Here is a 27,455-nt window from a genome sequence, read left to right on the forward strand (position 1 = left end):
CCTCCAAGGAAGGAGAGTCCATCACCTCTTGAGAGAATGTGTTCCACTGCCAAACAACTCTTGCTGTCAGAAGGTTTTTCCAAATGTTTAGTCGGAATCTCCTTTCTTGTACCTTGAAGCCATTGGTTCAAGTCCTACCCTCCAGAGCAGGAGAAAACAAGTTTGCTCCCACTTCCGTGTGACAGCCCTTGAGATATTTGAAGATGGACATAATATCTCCTCTCAGTCTCCTCTCTTTCAGGCTAAACATACCCAGCTCCTCCAACCGGCTTAGTTTCCAGACCCCTGATCATCTTGGTTGCCCTCCTCTGCACACATTCCAGTTTGTCATCATCCTTCTTAAATTGCAGCAACCAGAATTGGACACAGTATTCAAGGTGTGGCCTGACCAAGACAAAATAGAGTGGTACTATTATTTCCCTTGATCCGGACACTAGATTTCTATTGATGCAGCCTAGAATAACATTAGCCTTTTTTGCAGCTGCATCACACTGTTGACTCATGTTAAGCATGTGATCTACTGAGACCCCTAGAGGTTGTAAGTAAAAAGGCAGGCAGGTGGGGGCTGGCTGAGACTGCCCCAATCACCCTAATAGACCAGCCACAAATTCCACCCTGACTGGTAGCTACTCTCTAGAGCTCCTGGCAGGAAATCGCCCTTTCCAGCACCTGTCACCTAGAAATTTAACTGGCGGTTTTTATTTATTTACTTATTTCATTTCTAACCCACTTTCCTCCAGAGAGTTTAAAGTGGCTTCCCCTCCCCAATTTTATTCTCACCACAGACCTGTGAGCTTCATGGCTGAGAGGAGGATTTGAACCCTGGTCTCCCAGGTCTGAAAACAACACTCTAACCTCTACACCACACTTGGCTCATTCTGGAGAGAGGCCCAGGATCGAACCTGTGACTTCGAAGCAGATGGCCCCTTTCCTTCCCATATGGCCTGAAATGATGGGTGGATGTCATAAACCCATTTGGAGAGAAACCTTTTTGTCCCCTGCGCCTATTTCAAGCTGTTCGATTCATCTTGGAGAACCTAATGGGGTAAGAGAGTAGGCAGGGATTTTATGACAGAGCGTTGAACTCCAGCCATCCCATGGTGCCATTATGCATGTTTAAATCTCATTGATTTCAGTGGCGCTTAAGCGTGTATAGCTGTGCATTGGCTCACCGCCAGCCCCTCTGCTTTTCTCTGAGGCAGCATATATTATCTCCAAGATTGGCTTATCTTGCCAATTTCGAACCAGCATCTGCGTTGTTGGTCATCTGCAAAAAATATTAAATGGCACAAATGTGCCACCATCGTCAAGAGGAGGTTCGAGTGTTTGAATTTAATTTCCCCTGTCAGGGTGCCCCCCTCCCCAATCATACAATCTGCTATTTTTTAAAATAATAATAATAATAATAATAATAATAATAATGACACTTTGTTTAAATTAAAAGGGTTACATCTACATAAATGCATTTTCTTGCCAGCTTGTGTTTCCCTTGCTAATAATATGTCATTTCTTGAGCATATTAGAATTTCGGGGAATTAGTCACCGACTTAACTTGCCTAATGATTTAATGAAGAGGGGGATTTGTTTTTGTAATTGGGCATATTGTTCTAAACAAACCTGATTTGCTTGTTTCCATCAGTGGTTGGTCGGTGTGGTGGTTGTGGTGGGGAAAATGAGGAGGAGGCAGAATGAGTCCCATTGAACAGATTCCTGCTTGCTGAATAGAGAGAGGAGGAGCAGAATGAGGCTGCTCCTGGGGATCAGACTTGCCGCAGGGCAACTGTTTGGAGTGGCAAATGAGAGCTAATTCAGAGGGCAGGCAGGATGCAATAATGGAAGAAATAGGTGCTCAGGGTGCCCTGCTTACCGGCGGAGGGGAATGAGCCGCACCAGGACAAACTACAAAAGGGCCTGTGCAACAGGCAGCACATCGGTTTGAACACAGCCCACTGACTCCGGTGGCTGCCACCTATCTCTAACACAAACATAGATGTAGAACATGGGAGGGAAGTTTCACAGAAGGGCCAGCCTACTCACTAACCTCACTGAGGCAGTTCCCTCCAATAACAGGCTGCAGACAGCTGAAAGGGACAGCAAGTCAGGATGGAGAGGAGCATCCTCATGCACTCCCTTCGACTGTGGATGGAGTGCCATGAGGACCTTGCCACTGCCAACCCATTATCTTGAGCTGCAGCTTCTCCCCAGACACCGCCATGGGGCAATGGCAGAGGAAGGGGAGGTGGGAGCAGAAGTGGGGTGCATGGGCCTGCCACCCTCAAGCCATGCCAGCTCCCAGCCTAGTCCCCACCGAGAGCTGCAAGCTGCCACTAATGCTGCTCCTGCCACCGCTCACTGAAGCACCCTTAACCAACTATGATTCCCAGGGGGAGCAGCACCGTTTTCCTATTTGCCTCAGGTAGGCAAAATGTCTTGAGCCAGCCCTGGTTCACATCATTATCCACCAGACATTGTCCCCCATCAGATTTCTGCAGCAATGGATTTTCTTACTTGGAAGGCCAATGCTGTCCACCTGTTTTGTGCTGAAATTTCTTAGCTGTGCTGCCTATTCCATTCTCAAGGTCATCTTGAAGAAGGTCAGGCCATGATAAGGGCAGATATTTATATTGAGCATTTCCTAAGCAACTGTGTAGTGCCATACCTGTCCTATTTGCTTCTGCTGAAACATTCAAAACTTGTAAGTTTCAGTGGCACTACAATGAGACATAATGGGTCTATTCAGAATGTACCCAGTTATTCCAAGCTTGGAAATGATTTTTCAGAAGCATCCCATACATTCTAAACAAGGGAGAGACAATAGGTGCATGGGACAGATTTTTCATAAAATTAAACCAAGTGGCCAGCTTTCAGACTGGCACACTGAACAATGTGGCAGCTGCAAAAAGATGTGGTTGACCTTTGCAGAATTGCATAGCAAATCCATGAAACAAGCATGGCCATGGATTCAGGTGCCCTCAAAATTGCCTCCAAGCTATTGCACCCAAAGCACCAGGATTGGATTCAGCCCATTTTAATACTGAGGTGCTCAGTTGTTCATTGTCACTCTGTGGCAAGAGTAGGGTACCTCATATCCAGAGGTTGGACACACACACACACACACACACCATCCTCTCTGTTTGGCCCTTGAGATGCTGTCTAGGCAACACCCTTCACTGGCTTTGCATCAAATCCTGCTGAAGTAATTTTGCCTTGCTGGAATGTGACCTCAAACTCCGATAATGCCTCTAGCTTCCCTGGGTGGAGGATGGAGAGGTGTGGGGGAATTGTGTGTAGAAAATAGCCTACTGTACAAAGGAACATTTTTACATTCATCGCTCTACCCACTTTAGCCTCTGGCACTACCCACCACTGGCATGTGATCCTCAGAAGGTTGCTAGAAGGGAATGAGGTCATCAGGCTAAGAAAGGTTCCCCACCCCTTGTTACCCACCACAAAACATCAGCCATATTAGGCCCCTGCCTTTCATCTGAAATGATGTTCATTATTTCTGGACTTGATTAAGAAATCAAGATGTTAGGCTGTGAGTCGGTGATTTAGTTGTTGTTCTTGTTGTTGTTTTGGACCTTCTCTATGACTAGTAGGATTGATGGATTGATGGATTGATGGATTGATTGATGGATTGATTGATTGATTGATTGATTCTGCTTGTTCTCCTTGGCTGAGTACATGAATGGAACCAGATCATGATAGTCATGTCCAGGGACAGTAACACCTATAGGCCTCTGTGTGTTGTTGGACTCCAATTCCCATCATCCTCAGCCAGCACGGCCAGTGGTCAGAGTTACTGGAAACTGTAGTCTTACAATATCTGGGAGGGTTTCCCACCCCTTCTCTAATGGATAGAGTGAGCTAAGAACAGGTTATAGAAGTTAATTAGATAGGGTTTGTTTCTGAGGCAAGTTGATGAGTGAGTGATGCTTAATTTATTACAGCCTATTTAGATGGTCTGTGGCATATCTGTGAAGAACAGCAGAAGCAGAAGCTGCTCTATTATTTTTAGAACCTTGTGGTCCAACCAGAAGGTGAGCAGGATGGACCAGAAGTGATGGGCAGGGAGAGGAGGCACCTGAAAGGAGTGGAGAGAGTTAGCAGCAAAGTTAGTGGTAAGCTAGAATTAAGGTTTTATCTTGATTCATTTAAAAACCTTACAGCATCTAGCACAGTGCATCATGATGGCTAGAGCAGACCAGGAAAAAGCATTAAATTGTCCTCCAAAATCCCCAGCAATTTTCAAGTTGTTCATAAGGGTGAGGGCAGGGGAGATTTTGAACCACTGCCTTGTTTGATATGGTTGTGCATGTTTCACCCCTTGGCCTCATGTGCAGCAGGGAGGGTGGAAGGTCATGCAAACAGACTCTCCAGTTATGCTTCCCGCCCTCCACACTCTATGTGGATCCAACCAGTGACTTTAGCAACATCCCAAACACGACTGAAGGTATCAAAAAGGTTTTGCTGGAAGGAAGTTCATTGCATCTGGGAGTGTTTCTGGCACACATTGGGAGTCCTTGTTGGATTATCGTTCAAACCTTCATCACAACTTGTATGGCTTCAAAGTCAGTCACACAAGGGGGTCTCCTTGAAGATCAGCCATCCTGGCACTTTTTTATTTTCCCTAATCTAGCAAGGACATCTCCTGAAACATGCCAAGATGCCAGCTGTGAACCTTCAAATGAGTTTTAGCTTGTCAGTGAGAAGCCCTTCTTATGGGCTGATCTGATGCCAGAACCTCTGAGATCCCAGGGACTTTGCAGTGTGTGTGGAATGAAGTGAAGGAGATGATTTGGTGTCTGGCTTCTGCTGCAGTCTCTCAGGAGCAAATCTTTGGTAGGAGGAGAGGTGTGGACATGTGGAAAGGAGAGTGATGTGGTCATGTTTCCTGTGGTGATAGAAAGTCAAGGAACAAAGTCAGGAGTTCCAGCTCACCGAATGGGCCCACAAAATTTATTTCTGGCCTGCCTCTCAGTGACAATGCCCTTGACAGTGGCCCCCGTCTCCCTTCCCGCAGGAGGGACAGGATTGCTGGCCTGGGAATGGGAGGGTAGGAGAGGCAGCTGGCCCCATCTGCACATGACCAAAAAGAAGAAATGCATCACCACCCTACCCCCCAAAAGTCTGCAAATTTACATAAAATTTCAATATGCAGATTTATAGGAACATAGAATGCTGCCTTGTACCGACTCACTCCATTGGTTCATCTTGTTTGTTTGTTTGTTTGTTTGTTTGTTTGTTTGTTTAACAAAATGTATACACCACATGATTGTAGAAAATCCTCCAAGCAGTTTGCAGGAAATATTAAAATTATCAGTTTTAAAAACTGTTCAAAACATTTTTTTTAAATTAAATTGCCAGTAAAAAGAGATTAAAATGTTTATTTATTTTTATAGATTTATTAAAATTGCCAGCAACTTATGTCAACAGGCAGGGAGTTCCAAAGTGTGGGTGCTGCCACACTGAAAACAATTTCTTTCAAGTGCTAATCGTGGCATTTATAACAGCATCATTTCCACAGTTCAAAATGGTTGAGTGGACACACGGGGGGGGGGTGCCTCTTTCACAAGTACGTAATGTCCTAAGCTATCCCATCCAGCTCAGCTTTGTCTACACTGAAATGCAGCAGGGATCTGAAGGCTTGGAAACAGGGGACAATTCCCAGCCCTTCCTGGAGATGCTGGGCATTGAACCTGGGACCTTCTGCATGCAAAGCAGGTGCTCCACTGCTGAACTGCAGCTCTTGTGTGTCTGCAGGCAAATTTAGAAATGATTACTGCAGTTGAGATGGAAATGCAATATATTTATCCATAATGGGGAAGGCAGTCGGCACTCAGCTTTGAGGCACCTTCCTTGGGGGTCTTTAATCTTTAAAATGGGCTTGGACTGAACAGCCCCACAGGTGGAGGGTGCCTGGAAACCGCAGCAAAGCATCTCCATCTTGGGGGGCAGGTCATAATTAAAAGTGAACAATAACTATGTTTGTTTAGCTGCACCATCCCCCAGAGGAATGCCAATCACATATGTAATGAAAGGCACAGGATTGAGAAGATGTCATTCACATCTTCTGAAGACAGAGAACTATGCAAGAATTGCTGTGCAGAGAACTCAGCAAACACAAATGATTATGACAAGCTGATCTGATGAGCGTTTTAGAAGTTTCAGCAATAGGTTTGTTACTCACTGGGGGTAAAAAACCTTCCAACAACTGTTGACTATCAGAATACTTTTCCTCCCCATTGCCAGAAGGATGAATCTATTCAGCTGGTTTAGCAACTCAATGTAGCCCCATCCTCATTGGCATTTCACTACCCTGCAAAATGAAGGACTTTCCATCTAATTTATTACAACAGGTCTCGTACCAAAGGTGGACATGAAGTCTCAGAAACCAAAAAAGCAGTTTAGAAAGATTCAGTCCGCCATCTTGGTTCGACATGAAAACCTATTCCTTGAGCTCAGGAACCATCATGAACAGTTTAGTTAGGATATCTTAAGAGGTCTCCAAACAGACAGTTTCCTTCCATCCATCCATCCATCCATCCATCCATACATACATACATACATACATACTTATACCCCACCCATCTGGCCAGGCCTCCCCAACCACTCTGGGTGGTTGGTATATCCCCCCCCCCACACCTTTTGAACCCAAGCCCTCCCAAGGCACCTCATAAAAGAGAAAATTTAGGTTAAGACATGAATATAAATTTAGCTTAAGGCAGGTTTTTGTTTATTGAGCATTCATCCTGATACGCTTGCAAGGAGTTGGCATAGATGTTAGATTGTGTCCCGTCTTTATTGGGCCTTCATTCTTGTTTGTTTTCAGAGTGTTTACACATGCATCTTCCCATTAATCATCTATTCATTTCACACTTTTAAATGGATTTTCCTGTCAATAGCTGAACTGCAAAAAGCCTGTTTCCTTTTTTAAAGTGGATTTGATGTGCTCAGGCAATAGAGCATTTTAATTTATTTTAATTGCACAAATCTAAATGCCTATTGTATTCGCTTGAATCCCTCCCACAAAATTCTGAAGGTTCCTTTAATAAATATCAGAATAAATCTATAAAATTTCAGTCGGCATTTTATGAAGAGAATTTGTCAATTTTATTTTATTTTATTGCTGCATTTTGACCTTTAAACTTGCTGTTGATTTCCATTTTTATTTACTACAGCTTTGTTCAGTTAAGATTTATTTTGTTGCTATTTCTCAGCTGTTTTTTGTATTGTGGACTGCGCTTAGTTTTTTGATAAAGATATATTTTTTAAAAAAAGTAAGTAAATTTAATTATCATTGAATCACAGAAGTATAGAATTGGAAGAGATGTGGAGGCCATATAGTCTAACCCCCTGCAGTGCAGGAATTGCAGCTAAAGACTGCTGGATAGGACCTGGGAGGGTGTATGGGGTGTTAGGGGAGGGGTTGTACCTCTGGTGTGGGGCACATGGTCTCCTTCTGGGGTGATTTGTCCACCTTTGGTCCTCACCCTGCGCTCAGCTCTCACCTTGAGGCATTTCTGCAACAACCTGGGGCTCCTAGAAGGTGTCAGCAGGCGACTGCAGCCACACCCCAGGAAACAGCTTTGACTGGCTGGCTAAACCAGGTGAGGGAAGCCAATGGGTCTCAAACCCTTGTTGAGTTAAGGACTTCCCCAGCATGGAGTGACAGGCTCCAGCAGATGGAGTGGATGAGACCAATAGTGGGTCCAACGGTTAAGAAGGCGGTTTCTGCACATGCTGGAGAGGGAAGTGAGGGGCAGGTGGGGCTCGTCCACCTGGGAAGGGAGCCCATCTAGGAGAAGGCAAACTCTGATCCTAAACCTCTGTTGCCTTGCAAGATATGTTCAGGAGAAGAAAAGGCCATAGAGCAAATCCTACACAAATCCCTGAGATGGTTGGATGGTGACTTGTACACATCCTTCCAACAACCTCTGCAGCCAAGCTGGTACCAAATGTATGCTCTGCTTTACTTTGGACCTCATCAGCAAGCCTGAGAGGGAGGGGATCTTCTTGTCTGGGCAGACCAGGACCTTCATGCACACTGCCAGGCACAGAGGTTTGACTTCATGCTCCATTGTTTCTCGGGACAGACAGATGTCAACAACAAAGGGCCTTGGGAGACCTGGGTTCAAAACCAAACTCCACTCAGCCATGAAGCTCACTATATGTCAGTGGGGAAATTGCTATGGTTTTACTTTGGTGAATGATGTATGTGGCCTGCAATTCTCTGTCCACTTGCAGAAGAGTGAGCTGCATTGAGCTCCCCCTTAAATGGACAGGGGGGAAAGCCACAGAGTGGTTGACTAATTATTGCAACAAGATTAAATCAAAAGGGAGGATCGGGACCTGGGCACTACCCACGTGGCCTCCTACGCATCACACCAAATCTAGGTTCCACCAGGCTCCACTTATATATAGGGATACTTTGATTGAAGCGGCCCAGTGTGGTGTAGTTAGAGTGCTGAACTGGGAGAGACCAGATTCAAATCCCCACTTGGCCAGGAAGCTCACAGGGTGACCTTGGGCCTGTCACCAACTCTCAGCCTAACTGACCCCGCAAGGTTGCTGTGAGGATAAAACCTTGTGCACTGTGTTTAGTTCTTTGGAGGAAAGATGGGTTATAAATAAATAAAAGGACTTTTGAAACAAAGGAACCTGGCTCCAAGATAACTTGCTTTGAGAGAGAAAATTTGATTCCTATGTATTTTTCATCCCAGACTTCACAGTAGGAGGAACAGTAGCTGCTGTAGCCTTTGCCAACCTTGTGCCCTCCACATCCTTTCGATGACAACTCCCATCAGCCTCAGCAGAGATGGAATTAATGGGGGTTGTAGTCTGAAACATCTGGAGGGCATCAGGCAAAGGGTTTGGCAGTTAGCACAGTTGGCTAGAGCGTGGTGCTGTTGATGCCAAGGTCATGAGTTCAATCTTCTAGGATTTGAGGATGCTTAAGAAATGAAGAGTTGGCACTTTGGTTTCTGGCCTCCCTCCTCGTTACATTATGATGGCAGTAATAAAGGTTTTCTTAATTCCTGGATGAATCTAACAAAATGTGGACAATCTAGGTATGCAGAATTAGCACCCTGCAGGGCTTCAACAACACTGTCAGGTCAAAGTGGATACATTTACTGTAAATATGTTTTAAGCAGTAGCATATACAGGGAGGACGTGAGGCAACAAATGACTTTGGCGAGTGATTAAAACTGTTGGAGTGAAGCGAAGTTCAAGGGTTTCATACCCCAAAGTTTCTGGGTATTTGCATAGGCCTCCATTTGGATTCTATAAAGGCATATTTGCATGAATTGCTTTGGGGGAGGCGGGTCCTGTACTGCCAATTTAGCACACCTAATTTGTTTACCAGCCGATTACATTATACAACATCATCCTGAGAGCTTGGAGAATTACTACCATTCAGAGGACAAGGCTGTCAATAACTACTAGCCCAAATGGCTGTGTGTTGTTGTTGTTGTTGCTGCTGCTGCTGCTGCTGCTGTTTGCCTGCCCTGACGTCCCAGGGCAAGTCACAACAACTTAAAATACCACATTTAAAACTTGATGAATATTGTATAGTGAAAGTGCCAAGCACACCTCTCTAGGGAAGGATCTCCACAATTCTGGAGGCAGCAGAACTATCAATAGAACTACCATTGTCTGATCTTCACATCCAAGGAGGTCTTTAGGGAAGGAGGTGGTTTTTGGGGCCAAAGCCATGTAAGGATTTAAGCACAAATGTGAGCATCCTCAGTTGGGCCTTGGCAAGCAATGCAGCTGTTTTAAAATGGAGAACTAAGCGCAAGCCAGACCAGTAACCAGGCTGCTGCATTTGGAACCAGTTGAAGTTAATGTTGGATTCAGGAGGTCAGTTGCTGGGAATCACAGGTGGAGAGAGTGCTGTTGCATTCAGATCCTGCTGGGGGGGCCTTCCTATGATGGGCATCTGGCTGGCCACAGAGAGAAGAGGATGCTGGACTAGTTAGGCTATGGGCAGAGGTGTATCTTGCCTCAGTTGTTGAAGGCAGTGTGCACTCTCTTTGCTGGGAATTTCAAGTGGGGAGAGCTGTTGTTGCGCTCAGGTCCTGCATTCAGGCTTCCCGTAATGAGCATCTGGTTGGCCCCTGAGAGAACACCTAATCCAGCACCCTGTTTTCTCAGGGGTCAACCAGATGCCTATTAAGGGAAGCCCGAATGCAGGATCCAGGTGCAACAACCGCTCTCCTCACTTGCAGTTCCTAGCAACCAGCATTCAGAGAACACGCTGCCTTTAACAATGGAGGCAATTTACAGCTATTGTGACTAGCATAGGAGCCAATTCCTAGGGGTCAAGAGGTCTTTGATATAAAATATTTGATGTGGGGACCACCCTAGACTTGATGGGCATTGCCATTCAAATGGCGTCCGTGCACCACATCATGTGATCGATTATGCAGGGCAGGGCTTACTTGGAAATCCCCCCCCCCATATTTTATTCAAGATGGCACCCATGGTGACTAGTATCCATTCATAGCCCTGTTCTGTCTCCAGAGCACTCCTCAGACCTGTGCTAATGTTGCAAAAAAAGAGCCTCGCTAGGGCCCACTATATGGTTGCCATATTTCAAATTCCTGGCACCTGCAAAGTTGTTGCACTTTTTTTTTTAGGAAGACCCCAAAATTGTGGAGTTTTGGGGAGAAAGCCTCCCCCAAAATAGTGATTTTAAGCTTCTGGAGCTGTTTCCACTGCTATTTCCATCACGTTGCCATACATCTGGGTTTCCCCGGACATTTTGCTGATTCAGCCAAATTCCCCCCCACATCATTTTTACACCTGTAGACCAGGACATGTCAGGAATTTTACTGATGTATGGCAAGCATACCCATAGCCTGTCTGGTCCAGGAGCCCCTTTGGCCTAATCTGCTTGCATGGCTCTTCTTGCATTCTTAGGACTTCTGCACTTCTGGCAGCTATCTAGGATGGGCTATGGATTGGACAAAGAGAGGCCCACAGCCTGCCCCCAGGGTCCTTCCACAGAGCAGCAGGTAAAAAGGTTTTTCTGTACAAGAGCCCTGAGGGAAATATGAATGTTATCAGGCTGTCATTCCTCTGGAGATGCCATGTGGGAGGAGGGGCAGAATGCATGGGGGGGGAGCACCCCTATGGAGCCTGCAACTTCATTGAGGATTCACAAAGCATCACAAGCTGGCTGAGGTTTTCTGATCGCGGCTGTTTCTTCTCCCCATCGTTAGCTTCATTGCTGGGGACTGGATAAAGGGTTGTACTTTTGGCATTAAGGAGAGGCGTTTGGGGGGGATTCACTGTGATTTCATCAGCAGCGCCCTGTTGAGACAAAGCCTGCTGGAACCACGGGGGGGGGGGGGAGGGAGAATGAAATAAAATAAACCTCCTGCTCCTGAGTCATTGTTAACTTGGAGGGCTGATTCATCCCGTAACTGGGACAACCACCTCTTCTGCTGGGGAAAATAGAAAAGAAGAGAGAAAGAGATGACGTGTGGCAGCCAGTAGTCTCATGCTGGGCACCCACAGCTTCCATTGATGGCACAGAAGGAGAGACAAGCAGTCTCCAAATCTAGGAGGCATCCAACACTTTCTCAAACTGCACCTGACAGGAGCTTCATTGGGAAGCGGGCTTAATTTGGTGGGAGAAGAGGGAGCGTTGGTGTCAGGCCGGGGATACTGGATAATGCAGGTGTTCTGGCAGAAATGAAATCAGGAGCAGAATTCACTGATTTACACTTGCTGTTCTTCTTTTCATTATAGAAGCAACTACACCTTTGTATATGTGTTTCCTTTGGACAGTGACTAAGGTCACATCCACTCTGTGCATTTAAACCAATGTAATACCACTTCAAAAAGCTGTGGCTCCCCCCAAAATAATTAAGGAGCTGTCGTTAGCTTAGAGTTGTTAGGTGGCTGTTCTCCCTTGTCCCCTTCCTGAGATACATTCCCACAGTGCCCTGGGGAAAGGGATTGATTGTTAAACTTATCTGGAAACTGTAGCTCTGGGAGGGTAATAGGGTCTCCTAACAACTCACCACACCCTTAGCAAACTACAGCTCCCAGAATTCTTTGGCTGTTTAAAGTGGTATCATAGTGCTTCAAAGTAACGGTATGAAGCTGGCTTTGGAGTAGGACAGTGTCTTATCTTCTAGCAAAGCCTGTTTGTTTATTTATTTATTTCAGTGACATAGCAGAAGTTCTTGGTGGAAGGGATGAACAACTGGGTTGCAACCAGGCTCTGTACTTAGGAACCAGCCTGGCAAATGAGTCCTTGGTGGACGGGGTGGTTAGGTGTCTGGTGCAACTGGGAATTCTCCTTGGCTGAGATCAGGAAAGCAAGGGTAGCTTGCAAACAAGTTGTGCTGAAAGAGCCTTGGAGCATTCCCTAAATGGCATTGTCTTCTAAAGCAGCTTAGAATTTCAGGTAAAATAAGGGAGATACAAATCTCCAAAGGTAATTATTTTTAATTTCAGCTGATTAACTGCACTCCAAAGAGCTGGCAAGAGCCAAAGCACAGACCAGCCTAGGGAAAAGCTTAAAAAGACCTAGCCATTCTGCAGATAAATGCCTCGTTCTTTGCCCTGCCAAAAGCAAAATAATAATAAAATATATTTTTCTATTTTATTTTGATGCACAGTTCAATTTATGAACATAGCTTGTAAGAGAAAGGAGCAAAATCTGGAGCTAAGACATTTTCTAACTTCAGTGCACCCCTGCACGGATTCTGGTAATTTTTCAGAGGGTTACTGCGAGTGGTTCAGCTTTGCTTATAAACTTTCAATGTTCTTTCCAATGTTAGTCCTGCTCAGAAGAGACCTATTATAGTTAACACAGGTGGCTAACTTGGGTTCATTCATTCCAGCAGGTCTACTTCAAGTAGCACTAGCATTGCATACCATAGTGTACTTACACCCAGAAGATGTATTCTAAGGCGTGGATGTGGCCCTCAACATTTCTCCCTTTGGCCCTGGGAGCTGTCTCAAGGCCATGCCCCTCCCTGCCCCCATTTGTTTTTTTCATGGCTGGAATGTACCCTTGAACACTGATCATTTCTCTTGCTTGCCTGTATATAAGAATAGAGAAGGGCATGTGAGTGTGTGTATAAAGCAGCCCAGTACATAATTGTAAAAATTACACGCATTGCTGTGCCCATGTCTGCCTATGGCTATGCTCACCACTGCCATGGGACTCTCAGAAAGTTGCCTATAAGGGAATGTTGCCCTTGGGCAGAGTAGGGTAAATAGTATTGTTGCATGCCACACCAATCTCCAAGCAGTGCAAGATTCCAGGTGTTCTGGGTGCTTACACAGGTTTGTGTTTCCTTCGTGAATGAGGCTCAGCAGAGACTGTAGTGCCTTTAGGATATATTGCTTATATAAAAAGGTAAAGGGACCCCTGACCATTAGGTCCAGTCGTGACCGACTCTGGGGTTGCAGCGCTCATCTCGCTTTACTGGCCGAGGGAGCCGGCATACAGCTTCCAGGTCATGTGGCCAGCATGACTAAGGTGCTTCTGGCACACCAGAGCAGCGCACAGAAACACCGTTTACCTTCCTGCCAGAGCGGTACCTATTTATCTACTTGCACTTTGACGTGCATTTGAACTGCTAGGTTGGCAGGAGCAGGGACTGAACAACGGGAGCTCACCCCGTCACGGGGATTCGAACTGCCAACCTTCTGATTGGCAAGTCCTAGGCTCTGTGGTTTAACCCACAGTGCCACCCGCGTCCCAATTGCTTATATACCCCTATATATAATCTGAGTTTATGGTGGATAACAGCCCAGAAGGTCTTGCTTTTCCCATAGGCACAAGCAGGAATCAAGCATGGCTCTCCCTCTCTGGCTTCTGCCTGCTTTTAACTTCCTGCTCTCTCACACACTCAGCTCTGGCTATTGTCTTTCTCACTGCCATCCAGGTGAGGGGAGGGAGCCCGCCCACCCACACCCAAGTGTCTTCTGGCACAGAGCAGCTTCCTTTGTCAGACTAATGACCATGCTTAAGTGGTAACAATGACCGTTGTCTGACTAATTCAACAAATGAATCCTCAGTTAGATTTTTAACCTTTGCTGGATTCAGGAACACAGGAATTACAAGGGACTCAGGCATCATGCAAGCTAACCTTCCAAACTCACAGCAATATTCTAACTGGGGACTGACTTCCTGTTATGCGGGTTGTGGTGCAGCAAGAGGAGGAGGAAGCAAGCTAGCACCATCAGGCAACTGAACATACCATACCATGCAGCATAGGAATCTCTTTATAGCCACCTACATCAGGTGTTTATCGGCCCTGGAACTGCGCAGTAGAAGGAGGAGGCCAGTGCTCTGGAGGTGGGCTTTCTGGGTGTGTCTGGTTGTCCCACTACAGAAAACAGGACACTGAGATAATGGGACCCTTGATGGGATCTAGAAGAGCTCTTTTCATGACAGGAAGCAAGAGCAGGTGAGATAGACCTGAGAGCAGCATGTTCAGATGTCTTTAGACAAGATGGAAACTCCTTTGGAAATATCTTTGTGCCTTTCAAACATCTTCCAAGAAGCACCCCTGGGGAATCAGGCTCTCAGGCTAGCATTGTTTTTTAAACTTCTTTTTTTTAGATTTTTGAGTAATGTACAGTGGGAAAACTTCACAGGAAGATCAGAGAATTATGGCACAAAAATGGTAGTTAAGAGGAGGATTCTTTTGCTGCAATTCTACACGCATGTACAAAATCCTTTCATGTAGGACTGTTTCTGGACTTCTTGCTTAACAGAAGAAGCTGGCATTGTCTTGATAAGCTTATGGACTTCACAATCTCAATTTTATTTCTACCACACCATTGAGCATACTAGGCCTTTCACTCTTTAGGCTAACTCTTCCCCATTCCTGTCTCTGACTGAGATATGTGGTGTGTGTGTGTGTGTGTGTGTGTGTGTGTGTGTTTCATTATTGAGTCATACATACATGGGATGCATCTCTGGCTTCTGCTGAAATATTTTCCCCTCTCCGGCTGCAGAAATAATTCTCATTTGCTTCACAAACAATAACCCCACACTGTGTTTCTTCACCATCAAAATGACAATGCACTGTCTACTAACTTTCATTTTTTAAAACAACAACAACAATATTTTTATTGATTTTCCATTTTTAACAATTTTATAACATCATAACACTTTTTATAAAATCTTTTGCTCTGCCGAGCTCTCAACTTCCCTCCACCCATCTTCTGGTTTTCTTATAACACATTATTATCTCCACACATTTATAACATCTCAGTTCTATATATATCTTAACTTATTAACCAACCTTAATCACAAATAGAATCTATCTTATTTTAAACGTTATGGCTTTTATCTCAGTCCTGCTAGTGTCTCTATTAAGTGTACAATGATTCTCAGTGTATTGTATAAATTTACTCCACTTACTTCTCTGGAACGCTTGGTTCTCTGGTTTTGAATTTTCCCGGTCAGCTTTGCCAGTTCCGCATAGTCCATCATCTTCATCTGCCATTCTTCAACCGTTGGTAACTTCTGCTGTTTTCATTTTTGGCCTGTTAAGGTTCTAGCTGCCGTTGTGGCATATATAAACAGTTTTTGATCTACTTTTGATATTTCCACTCCTATCATTCCCAGCAAGAATGCTTCTGTTTTTGGGGGGAAGGTGTACCTAAACATTTTTTTTAATTCATTGTAAATACTTTCCCAAAATACTTTAACTTTATCACAGGTCCACCACATATGATAAAAATCTCCTTCTTTAACATTACATTTCCAACAATTCTTATTTCTCATTTTTGCTAATTTAGTTGGTGTCAAGTACCATCTATACATCATTTTCATTATATTTTCTTTCAATGCCATACACGTGCTGAATTTCATTCCGACATTCCATAATTTTGACCAGTTTTCAAATTGAATATTGTGCCCAATATCTTTTGCCTATTTTATCATTACTTCCTTAACCTCTTCCTCTTTTGTATACCATTCCAAAAGTAAATCATACATTTTCGATAATATTTTTGTTTTACCTTCCAACAGATCGGTTTTTAGCTTCAATCTAAAGTCTCAGAGCCATTCTTACTTTTATCTTTTTTAAATATATCATAGAATCATAGAGTTGGAAGAGACCACAAGGGCCATCAAGTCCAAAACCCTGCCAAGCAGGAAAATATCATTTATTTGATGATATTGCAAACAACCTGTTAACTTATCACTCGTTTCATCATATGGCTTCATTTTTAACTCATTATCCATTTCTGTTAGCAACTCCCCATATGTAGGCCAATTACCTTTTATGTTTAATCTTTTAACTGATATTGCTTCTACTGGTGATATCCAACATGGTGTTTTCCGCTCTAATAGATCTTTGTATCTTGTCCATACCTCATAAAGTGGTTTTCTTATAGCGTAGTTCAAAAAACCTCTATGAACTTTAACTTTGTCATACTGTAGATATGCATGCCACCCAAATTTGTTGCCACAACCTTCTAAATCCAATACATCTGTATTTTCAAATTTCATCCAATCCCTTAGCCAGGTCAGGCAGGACACTTCATAGTATATCTTTAAGTCTGGCAATAAGAATCCACCCCTTTCTTTTTTATCCTGTCTGCTAACTTTCAGCTGTCCACATTACCACTATCTCCCTGACAAAATGTGAGTCACTTTAGGCAAAAAAAATGGTAGGGGGGGAATGCCTAGTGCAGTGTTTCCCAACCTTGTGCCTCCAGATGTTTTTGGCCTACAACTCCCATCATCCCTGACCACTGGTCTTGCTAGCTAGGGATGATGGGAGTTGTAGGCCAAAAACATCTGGAGGCACAAGGTTGGGAAACACTGGCCTAGTGGACAGGCATGCTCAGCTTGGACAGTCTAGAAACCTCCTTGCTTGTTTTATTTTTTTCTGCCATTCTGGTTCATGGAGTGTCACTTTGGTGCCTGTTGACCTGCCGTGTCTTTGTGTCTTGTTGCAGTCAGTGTGATCAACACCCTCAGAACAATTGCCTTGCCATGTAATAATGGGGTGACAAAACAGCCAATTCCTGCTGCTTGCAAGAGCTCCTCTCATTTCCTAAATAGTTTATCACCTTTGCCTTTTGTGGATAAGTGTCCCCCCACCACACACACAAACCCCAAACTAAAGATTCTCAAACTGCCCATATGGGAACATAGGTGCCAACTCCTAGTAGCCGTGGTCACTCTGCCCCCCCCCCATACAGTATTTGAGAGGCCAGGGACCCCAAAGTGAATAGGTATTGCCATTCAAATGGAATGTGTAGACCACACCATGTGATTGATTAGCAGGGCTTACCTGCCCCCCATATTTTATTCAAGTTGGCACCCCTGTATGGGAGTGTTTGGGCTATTTATTCAAAACAGTCCTTCAGGATTCAGTTTTCTTCCAAAGCAAGGCAGCCTGTAGGAGCTCGAGTGCTTGATTTGATTTGGGAGGAGGTCTGAGGGTGGCAAGTTTAGTAGACTGGTATTTGCTGCAATCCTGAGGCATATGGGGAATTTTTGACCAGGGATCCCAACCAGCTCATCCCACAGTGGACCATATTGCAGGGTTCCTATAAGCGCGCTCTCTCTCTCTCTCTCTCTCTCTCTCTCTCTCTCTCTCTCTCTCTCAGCATAGCCTGCCAGCTTGCAACTATAACAGTGAACTGCAGAGGTGGTTGCAAACCATATCAGTCTAACATTCAACACAGGGACTTTCTGCCAGTATGGATTCCATAATCTTGTACTTAGAGGTATACTCTGACTGAACATGGAGGGTCCTTTTAGCTATCGTGGCATATTGGAGGAGTTTGTGTGGGTGGAATGAAAGAAAGGTATTATGGGCATGGCATGGCAGGTACGAGGGAGGGACTTGTAGACCCCACTTTCTCAGGGCACAGGAGAGCTGACTTATACCACTGGTGCATCTGCCTCAGTATTGGCAACATTTAAATCACTCCTCACTAGCCAAATCCAGCACTTGGGCCTCATCCACACTTCTGCTTGTACCATGTTTTCTAGGCATGAGTCCACTGTTTATCTCGGAATCATAACAAACATCAACTGAGTTTACTGTGGACTGACATTTGTTCTGATTCAACTGTAAAAAGTGGGATTTCCTGGAAAAGGGGGGGGGGTCAAATGAAAAGCCCATTGGACCCCTTCATAGAAAGTATAGAACTAGTGGAACGAAACAGGGACCAAACAGTTACAAGCAAAAGCCTGGTGCTCCACTGACCTGCCTGCATCCTGGCTGCACTTTTAAATGTTCAAAAATCAAGAATACTTAAATAAGGTTTTGCAAAGAAGGGAAGACCCAAGTTAGAGCATCAACTCCCATCTCTGATGCTATCTTTTGTGATTCACTCTCAGCCACAACCTCAGGTAACACCTACACACCAGGGATACATCACAACATTTTGTTGCAGGGGCCCTGCTTGCTCTGAACTAATTGCCAGAGTTCTGCCACATATTAAACCCAAAATGAATTGAAAAGTCATTAGCCTGGATATTAGTGAAAGGAAGGGGAGGCTTACGGTCCAGGGAGGATGAAACAGAAGCTAAGAATTCACAGCTAGCAGAGGCAATGTATGCATAATTCATGCTTTTATTACAAGAGACGTTAATATTTGTTCCTTTAATTTACTGAGTTCAGCTTGTTCTACTGAGTTAAGTACAGGGCATTGTGCTGAAGGTCAAGTGAGATGCTGGCATTTGATACCCTGACATTAAAACTTCTCTTCCACTATTGTACCGAGGGTGGTTTTTTTGGAGCATATTGACCTGTGAGAAGTACCAATTAAAGTCTGGGAAGTTAGCTTCCCCATGGCCACACCCTGATATCTGTCTCTTGCAATGACAAAGGGGGCTTCAAGGCTGACATGATAGCAAAGATTGAAAGTCCTGAGTTTAGGGAGTGGGTTGGGAAGTCTGATCCAGGCAGTGCTCAGCCTATCTTCCTATATGCATAAAAAGGTGTCATCATGCTCTGCAGTTTGTGTGGCCCCCAATAGACAGCCATGCCAACTGTAGCATGAGCAATAGCCAAATGGCCCAAGCAAATTGTTTAATGAAGGGAAGGGGAAGCACTGTGAAGCACCTTCCCCTTTCCATTAAGCACACCTGCAGCGAAGTTTAATGCAAGGGGGAGGCCCTTCCCACAGCTGTTTAGCAAATTGCTCTTAGAAGTGCTTCACCCTCTTTCAAAATGAGGTGGTTGGGGTGATAGACAAGGGAGTTGAGGAAGGAGGGGAGGGGTTTTGCGAGACAGGTAACTGAGTGAGTGACTGGGTGCAATGGACTGGTTGGATGCAGAGGAATTGTGGAAGGCACCAGTTGAGAAACCCCCAAGGGAAGAAGGCTCAGAACCAAGGGATTTGTAGTGGGGTGTTGGTAAGTGGTCAACAGGAGAAGAGGGAGAAGACTGGGAGGAGGAGGTGTTAGAAGCCAAAGAGGTAACAGGGTTTGGTGAGCAGGGAGAGTCTGTGGCAGAGTGAAGTCCAGAATCAGAGGCAGAAGCTGAAGCAGGAGAGCAGGAGGTCCAAAGGCAGGGATGAGTCAGGCTGGTACAGAGTCATGGGTATCTCCCCCTCCTGCTGCAAAAAGATCCCCTCCCCACTTGTCTCCCAGAAGAGGCATGAAAAGGGTGGAGGAGAGGTTGGCGGCATGCAGGCTTGATCTCTGATTGCTTGAAAAAGGCCCTGGAGAGGAGAGGACTTAGACAGCTGTGAGATGGAAGGGACCTTTAGCAACTGCTTCATGGGGACAAGACCTCTTGGTGATGATTGCTGTGCTCATTAGATGCAACCCTCCTGTGTTGATTGTGGTTTTGCTAATAAAGAGTTAACTCCAACTTACAAGGTGTGATTTACTGCTGGCTTCCTCTTGTGAGTGGGTGGGGAGTGAAGGATAAAGGGAGGGTGTTTGGTTAGGTGTGGGAAAAGGGCAAAGGGATGATTGATGATTGATGAGCAGAGCAAGCAGGGGTGGTGGCCCCTAGTACAAAAAATATTGCTGTGAGTTGTGAGTTGCAAGCAGAGTTGTATTTGGGATAGCAATAGTGGGATAATGTGAGCTAGAGAAAATAGTTGCTGTCTGTAAAACACAGCAAGCTGAAGGGAGGCCGAGCCATGGCTAGTGTGTTTTTGCATACATTGGCTGCTGTGTTTATGTGAGAAGCAAGACCCTCTTGGGGTGTGAATGTTGTGAACTCCGCCATCATAGGCTCTGGTTGTTTATACATGTATCGGTAAATCATATATAATAAAGACACAATCTCTGCTGTGCCTCATTTCCAAAGGAAACATGAACCCCTTATAGGTGCATGGACCCTTGGAATCTCACACTACTCAGAGAGTGGTGTGGCAGATAGCAATGTACAATTTTGTTCAGTGTGGTGTAGTGGTGAGTGTCCGACTAGGACCTGGGAAACCAGGGTTTGAATCCCCACACAGTCATGAAGCTCACTAGGTGACCTCTCTGCCTAACCTACCTCACAGGGTTGTTGTGGGGATTAAATGAGAAGCGCGAGAACCACATGCACTGCCTTGAGCTCCTTGGAGGGAAAAATGCTGGGATATAAACACAATGAATGAATAAATAATAAATACTATACCACAAGGTGAAGAATTGCTGTTCAGAAAGATGAATTTCATAAGGTTCGAATGTAGATTGTGCACTATGCATGTGAACTTAGTCGACACATGTGGAATATATGCATTTTTCTACATTTCTTAAAATGCACTCTTTGTGAATTTTCTTAGTGCAGAATAGGTGATGGGAAGTGCTTTGTTATTGTTTTTACAAAGAAAAAAACCCCTCAGCAATCACCACCTTGAGTCTTAATTCTCGTTCCATCTTTCACATGGACTGCAAGCAATACAGAAGGCGACAGGAACAAACTGTGTGGGAGATCACGAACATTCAGCATCCCGGTACCTGGTATGTGAAGAGAGCGAGCTGTCACCCACATAAAATGCTCTGAAAGCTATTTAGCGTGCTGGATTTTGAACAGGGGAAGCACTGCTGTGTGGGTTTCTCTCCCCCCCCCCCTTTAATGGGAAATGTTTCCATTCCTGTTTTGTCTTCAAAAAGCTCTTTCATTTATCTGCTCTCCCTCCCGTCTTTTTACTCTCTCTCTCCAGTAAACGTGGCTGTTTCACTTTCACAGCCCTCACAAGAATATATATGGCAGGTCTGAACAGCAGCTCTGTAATTGAGCCTTAATAAACCCTCATCAATGTATTTCAGTTCCCTTGGAGTTTTTACTACTTCAATAGATCCCCTTCTGCTCTGACGGCATTGTCCTGCAACTTTCAGCTGGAGCTAATAATGACTTCTCTACCTGGCTTCCTCCTCCTTAGTAAGTGTCTGGCTGTGCCAGGTTTGGGAAGAATTATTATTCTTTCCTTCCACTGCATACCTGGAAATAGGGGGGTGGGGTTAATTGTTTATAGTTGCTGCTCAGATGCTGCCATTGATTAGGGCTCTGGCTTTCTGCAGCCAGGCCACCCCTCTGGCTGTAATTATGTGTTTGCTTCTGACTGCGGACAAGTGAAACGACATAGAGAGGGTGATGGATTGGGAGAGAACTGAATGGGCATCTTTTGTGTAGCATTGTGGGCTACCTGGGCCAGTTACACATACACAGCTTGCAGCAAGTGCTTTGAAAGCAAATTCCTTGCCCATCTCTGGAAGGGCTGAGCTCTTTTTTAAACACAGCACTACAGCTGAACTCTTCCTTTTGAACACAGCAGTGGCCAAAAGCAGCCAAAAGAACCATGGCTAAAATTGTGTCACCTGTGTCTGCAACTAAAGTCTCTCTGGCTACAATGTCCACAGCTGGAGGCAGTAGTGCTTCTGAATACCAGTTGCTGGAAACCACAGGAAAGGAGAATGCTCTAGTGCTCTGGTCCTGTCTGGGGCCTTTCCTGAGGCATCTGGTTGGCCACTCTGAAAACATGCTGCTGGGCTGGATGAGCCAAATGACAGAAGGAGATTCCCCCCCCCCCCATACCCTCTTTCACCATACCATGTATAATTTATATAGCATATAATCCAAGCATGTGTCCCTCTGACCCATCTTTAGAGGGGGAAAACCTTTTAGTTTAGGGGGGTAATGGTTGTTGTGTCTTTTAAGGAAATAACATGCAATACACCCAAAGTCTAGTTTTTCTTTCTTTTCTTGGTTTGCTTATTTTGCATGACTTCCAACACAGCTCTCTCAAATTAGACTTACAGTTGAAGTATTTTAGCCAAAATTCAGTCCCCAGGACAGCATGTGTCTGGACCCCTTGCTTTTATTTATAGTTCTCCTGCTTCATGCCAAGATGTGTTTAATGGCCCTGAGCAGTTCCATTTAGGGCAGTGGCCTATTTTTGGCCTTCCTTTTCAAAATTGGCTTGGGAGATCTGCCTGCCATAGGTAGAATTCCAGAGGGGTGGCAGGCATGTTCAGTCTGCTGCTGTAGAAACAGCAGAAGGTCTTGGAAGACCAGTGGGTTCATTTTGGTGGAAGGTTTCCTGGGCCAGATAGAGCTCTTGACATGAGTAAAACCAGAGAGGTCCTCTTCAAATTACGCATGGCTCCTCGGCTAACCTGCAGAAGTTGTGTGCTGAACATAGCTCCTCAGCCAAGGATGGAGACCCATCAGAAGCATGATAGACCTTTTGATCACTGCCTTCCTAGGACTGCAAAAAGGAGGAGGTGGGATCGTTGAGTATCAGCTGGGAGATGTGGCTTGCGGGCTGCATCCGGCTTGGTAGGATGGAATGCTCATGTGTGATCCAGCCCTGGCTCTGCTCTGATTGCTGCAAAAATGAGGGTGCCTCTGTCTTTCCTTTGCAGAATGCTGACCTTGAGTATGAGTTGGATGTTCTTTCAAAGATCCCGTTGCCTCTTGCCCATTGGTCCTCTCAAGCCACGGAGTCCTGCCTTCACGGTATCCCAGAAGAACTCCGCTGTGGCTTCTACAAGCTTTCATCCACTATGGAAGGCCAAGTACCTTGGAGGCCCTGGTGCCATGAGATCCAGTTATTGCCTTGGACCTTATTTCCAATGAAAAAGGGATTAACACTGAGGGGCTCTTAAGGAGAGGGGGCAATTACTGGCATGAATGATGAGTGCCACTAATCGGGCTGGGGTTCTTGTTGGCCTTACAACAGTATCAGTCCCACTAGACTTTAGCCCACACAGTGGCCTGATGTCCGGGCCACTGAGCCACAATTTGACTCTGAATCAGACTTCACCAACATCCGATCCTCTGAATGTCTCTGAGGGGGCAGCAGCCCCTCGGAAGTCCATCGGGGACAAGAACTGGCCTGCCCTCCTCATCCTGATCATTATCCTACTGACTATTGGAGGGAACATTCTGGTCATCATGGCAGTCTCCTTGGAGAAGAAGCTCCAAAATGCCACCAACTACTTCCTGATGTCCTTGGCAGTGGCAGACATGTTGGTGGGCATCCTTGTCATGCCAGTTTCCCTCATCACCATTCTTTACGGTAAGTCACTGCCTTTGTTCAAGTTGAAGCCAGATGGACTGGGAGGACATAGCCCTTAACTGGACAGCAGGTGGGTTTTTAAAGCCTTTTCTGACTCCTCTGATTTCTGCAGGTAAAGACCTGCTCTGTGCAGGCAGTGATGGTTATTCCTCCTTCACAGAAGCCCTGACGAAGTTCTTAACTGAAGCACATTGAGCCTAATAAATTAGAGCAGGAGTAGCCAATTTGGGTGTGTGAGGTGTTAGAAGAGGGGTCGTGCCTTTGGTGGGGGACACATTGTGCTCCTTCTGGGCTAGTTTGTCCGCCTTTTGTCCCACCCTGCTCTCACCTTGGGCTCCCAGAAGCTATGAGCATGTGACAGCAGCTACACCCCAGGAAGGGCTCTGACTGCTGGCTAAACCAGTTGAGGGGAGCCAATGGGTCTCAAACCCTCTGTGAGTTAAGGAATTCCCTTGCATGCCAAGACATGCTCTGGAAGATTGAGTGGATGAGACCACTAATGGGTCCAAAAATCAAGAAAGTGGTTTCTGCATGTGCTGTAGAGGGAAGTGAGGGTCAGATGGGGCTCATCAACCTGGAAAGGTACCTCATCTAGGAGAAGGAGAACTCTGATCCTAAATTTCCACTGGCTTGTGGGATATCTTTAGGAGAAGAAAGGGCTCAGGAGTAAACCCTACACAAATCCAGAGTGGAGTCCCTAAGATGGTTGGGTGGCACCTTGTACGCCTCCTTCTGGGAACTCCTGCAGCCAAGCTGGTGCCAAATGTATTGCTCTGCTTTTCTTTGGACCACCTCAGCGAGAGCGAGAGAGGGGTCTTGTCGTCTGGGCAGCCCAGGATCTTCACACACACTGTCCAGGCTTGCACCCTGGGGAGGTCACTTTGGTGCTGCTGACACAATAGTTTGACTTCACCCTTGGAGGTGCACTCCATTGTTTCTTGAGACAAATGGATGCTAACAAGCTAATGTGGTTCCCTTAAAGTGATGTTGGAGTACATCCTTGACCATTGTCCTTGCTGGGGATAATGGGAGTTGCAGTACAGCAGCATCTCAAGGGCTAAGGGGGAGTCACTCCTTCATTTCTTCTCTAGGTGGGCTGCAGGAGGTGTTAATTACATGCAGTTCTGGGCTGCAGGTAAAAGTTGTTCCTCAGTGTGGAAGCTCCCTGTAGCTAGGAAGCCAGCCCATCAAAGAGAAAGCCTTTAACTAGTTATTTTACTTGCAAGGAAAGGTAGTTTGGGCTGGTTTTCTTAACCTAGGTGACATTCCTGAATGTGATCACTGCTGGATCAGGCCAATGCCCCATCTAGTCCAGCATCCTTTTCTCACAGTGGCCAACCAGAAGCCCATGAGCATGACTTGAGTGCAACAGCACTCTCCCCTCTTGTGATTCCAAGTATAATGCCTCTGGCAGCGGGGTAAAACGGCCATCAGGGCTAGAGTCTGAAGTGCACTCTGCCACCCCAGGACTTTCCTCTGCATGCCCCTGTGTCAACTGCATGTGTCAACTCAGCTCACACCTCTTGGGTAGCATCCTGGCCCAATACCTCTGAGGCTGACTGACTATTGGCTGGCGACTATTGGGGCTAGGAGGGTGGAAGACAATGAGACCAACTGCAAGTGAAGCCAGAGCCAAAAGACAGGCAAGAGCCACCCACTGACCAGCTGTAAGTAAGGAGGCAGGTAGGGCAGGCTAAGATGGGTGGGGCAGTACCCCCCTTTGCCTTAAACAGGAGGGCCTTGACATCTTGCTATGAACCAAATGGAAAGTGCACAAGGAAGCAGGGTGGGGAGGAGAGTGGTTTGAATGTCCCTAGAGACATAGAATGTCTTGAGAGGTTTTATATATATATATATATATATATATATGCTTTCGTAGATTTTCACGGGTACAGGAATGCAGGTTTTGGTGTCCTCGGGTGTCTTCCCGTGTAAAAGTTGGGGTGTCTAGGCGACGTTTCGACGAGGTCTCACCAGCCTGAAGATGACGAGTGAGACCTCGTCGAAACGTCGCCTAGACACCCCAACTTTTACACGGGAAGACACCCGAGGACACCAAAACCTGCATATATATATATATATATATATATATATATATATATATATATATATATATATTTTAACTGAGTTATGTCAGGATTTGTGGGTAGGGGGAGTATTTCTGCTATAAATCACACTTCGCTTTCTTTAGCATTTCTGCTGATTGGTGCTGCCCTCTAGCATTCCTCAGAATTACAGCAGACTGTTGATGTCACTGCTGTGGTCTTAGAATCCTGGAAGGTGTGCTGTCCCTCATGGGGGCAGGCAATAGCTTCCTGGCAGAATACACTGCTTTATGTGTGTCTGGTCCCTGATTCAATTCCCACCCAGCACTCCCAGCATAAAGGCTCTTCAACAGCAGAACCATAGAAAGTTCCCCGCCTTTTCTGGGCTCAACTCTACAGGTTCTCAAGTAGAGTGGACATTACTGGAGGAGATGGGCCAAGGATTTGGTTAAATATAAGGAAGCTTTGTATCTGTGTGTTGATGCCTTCGGGTAGTTCAGTTGGCCCTGGTCACAGGGTTGGCATCAAGATAGGCATGGAAATACAACAGGAAATGAAATGTGAATATACAGAACTGGACATGAACTAAAGGATATATAATAAGAAAATAATTATGGAATATTATCCCAGTATGTGATCACAGTGGAGAGATTTTAAAATGGACATGGAGGGAAGAATTTACTATCATTCAGTGTGGAGTTACAGTGGTGGGAATTAATGGAGGTAAAGTTAATATTAAAGGGAAAATATGGTTGATATTTACCAATAATAACAACAATTTGGGAACCCGTCTTGGACTTTTAATGGGAAAAAGAAATGAATGATTCTAAAACACCTTGACTTAAAAGAAATATTGCTTAATAGAAAGTGGAGAAGATGGGTGTTAGCATGGACTGAATGTCTTACATAATCCTTTTTTGTTTAATATAACTAGCAAATGGAAAATTGGAAGGACTTTTTGGTAGCTTTCTCTAATGTTTCTTTTGTCTTTTTATTTTCTTTCTCTTCTCTTCTCTTCTCTTCTCTTCTCTTCTCTTCTCTTCTCTTCTCTTCTCTCATTGTCCCTTTCATTATTTTTTGTTTGTTTGTTTGTTTTCTTTCTCTGAAATCCATGTCTGTGGGCTTTATTAAGGTCCAGAGTATATATTCATGGGGATGGTAAAAGGTTGATGAAGGACCCTGGTTAAGAGATATGGAAATGTCGGTCTCCAAGTGAGAGCTGGGAGGAGTTACTATCTTCTGTAGGTGGGGAGGGCTAAGAATTACTTTTAAGAGAGGACTCTGTATCCTACTTGCATTTTTTTTGTAGCAGCTATTCTATTGTATTATGAAGACTTCAATAAAAAAAATCATTCACAAAGGATGATGAGGGTTCTATTCAAGACAGGCATCCCTGAGCACTTGCCAAAGCCCACAGTGTCGTCCAAGGAGACCATCATCACCCCCCCAAGCCTCCTTGCTGTGCCATCACTGCCTGTTCACGTGCCCTCTTCTAAGCAAGCAAGCAGGGACATAGGTGAGGAGAGAGCAGCAGCCTTCACTTATTTTGCACTCTCCTTCTGCCCAATTCTGCAGATTCATCTCAGGAAACAGGCCATGGGGTGCCAGCAGGGAGGAGATGGGCTCACTGAGGAGGGCCTCCTACTGAGGGCATTGTGTTTAGGAGCTCTCTACAACCTAGGGTCAAGTGGGTGCTAGGGAAGGCAGGCAATATTGAGTCAGAGAGAGCATGCAACTTGGACAGCTCCCAGAGAAAGTGCCCAGGACCTTGGACAGCTCCAAGGAGACCTGCTCAGGCTATTGTAGCCAACCAAAGCCTTGGGTAGGCTGGATGGAAGAGTTGGCTGGCCCTGGCCTTGAATCATTGCTTTTGCCTTCTTTACTAAGATTGACACATCTTCTGAGCCAGAGCATGGTGGTAGGGCTGTGTTCTCC

The 27,455-nt window shown here is 45.3% G+C and overlaps 1 protein-coding gene across 15 annotated transcripts in view; it reads left to right on the top strand.

Annotated features, from left to right (window-relative positions):
• The window catches only part of LOC310836945 (5-hydroxytryptamine receptor 2A-like), a 241,768-nt gene that overhangs the window by 185,369 nt on the left and 28,944 nt on the right, over nt 1-27,455 (top strand). For 2 of the 15 annotated variants that reach the window (XM_083722955.1, XM_083722947.1), the window contains 2 exons: nt 20,737-20,914; nt 22,820-23,475. In XM_083722955.1, coding sequence (XP_083579081.1) covers nt 23,088-23,475 — 388 coding nt within the window. In that variant the 5' untranslated portion in view covers nt 20,737-20,914; nt 22,820-23,087. Of the gene's footprint in view, nt 1-18,183; nt 21,336-22,819; nt 23,476-27,455 lie in introns of those variants that run through there. The other 13 variants (XM_083722948.1, XM_083722953.1, XM_083722943.1 and 10 more) reach the window with 9 other exon arrangements.

The sequence above is a fragment of the Podarcis gaigeae genome (assembly GCF_964106915.1).
Source record: "Podarcis gaigeae genome assembly, chromosome: Z".
NCBI lineage: Eukaryota > Metazoa > Chordata > Lepidosauria > Squamata > Lacertidae > Podarcis > Podarcis gaigeae.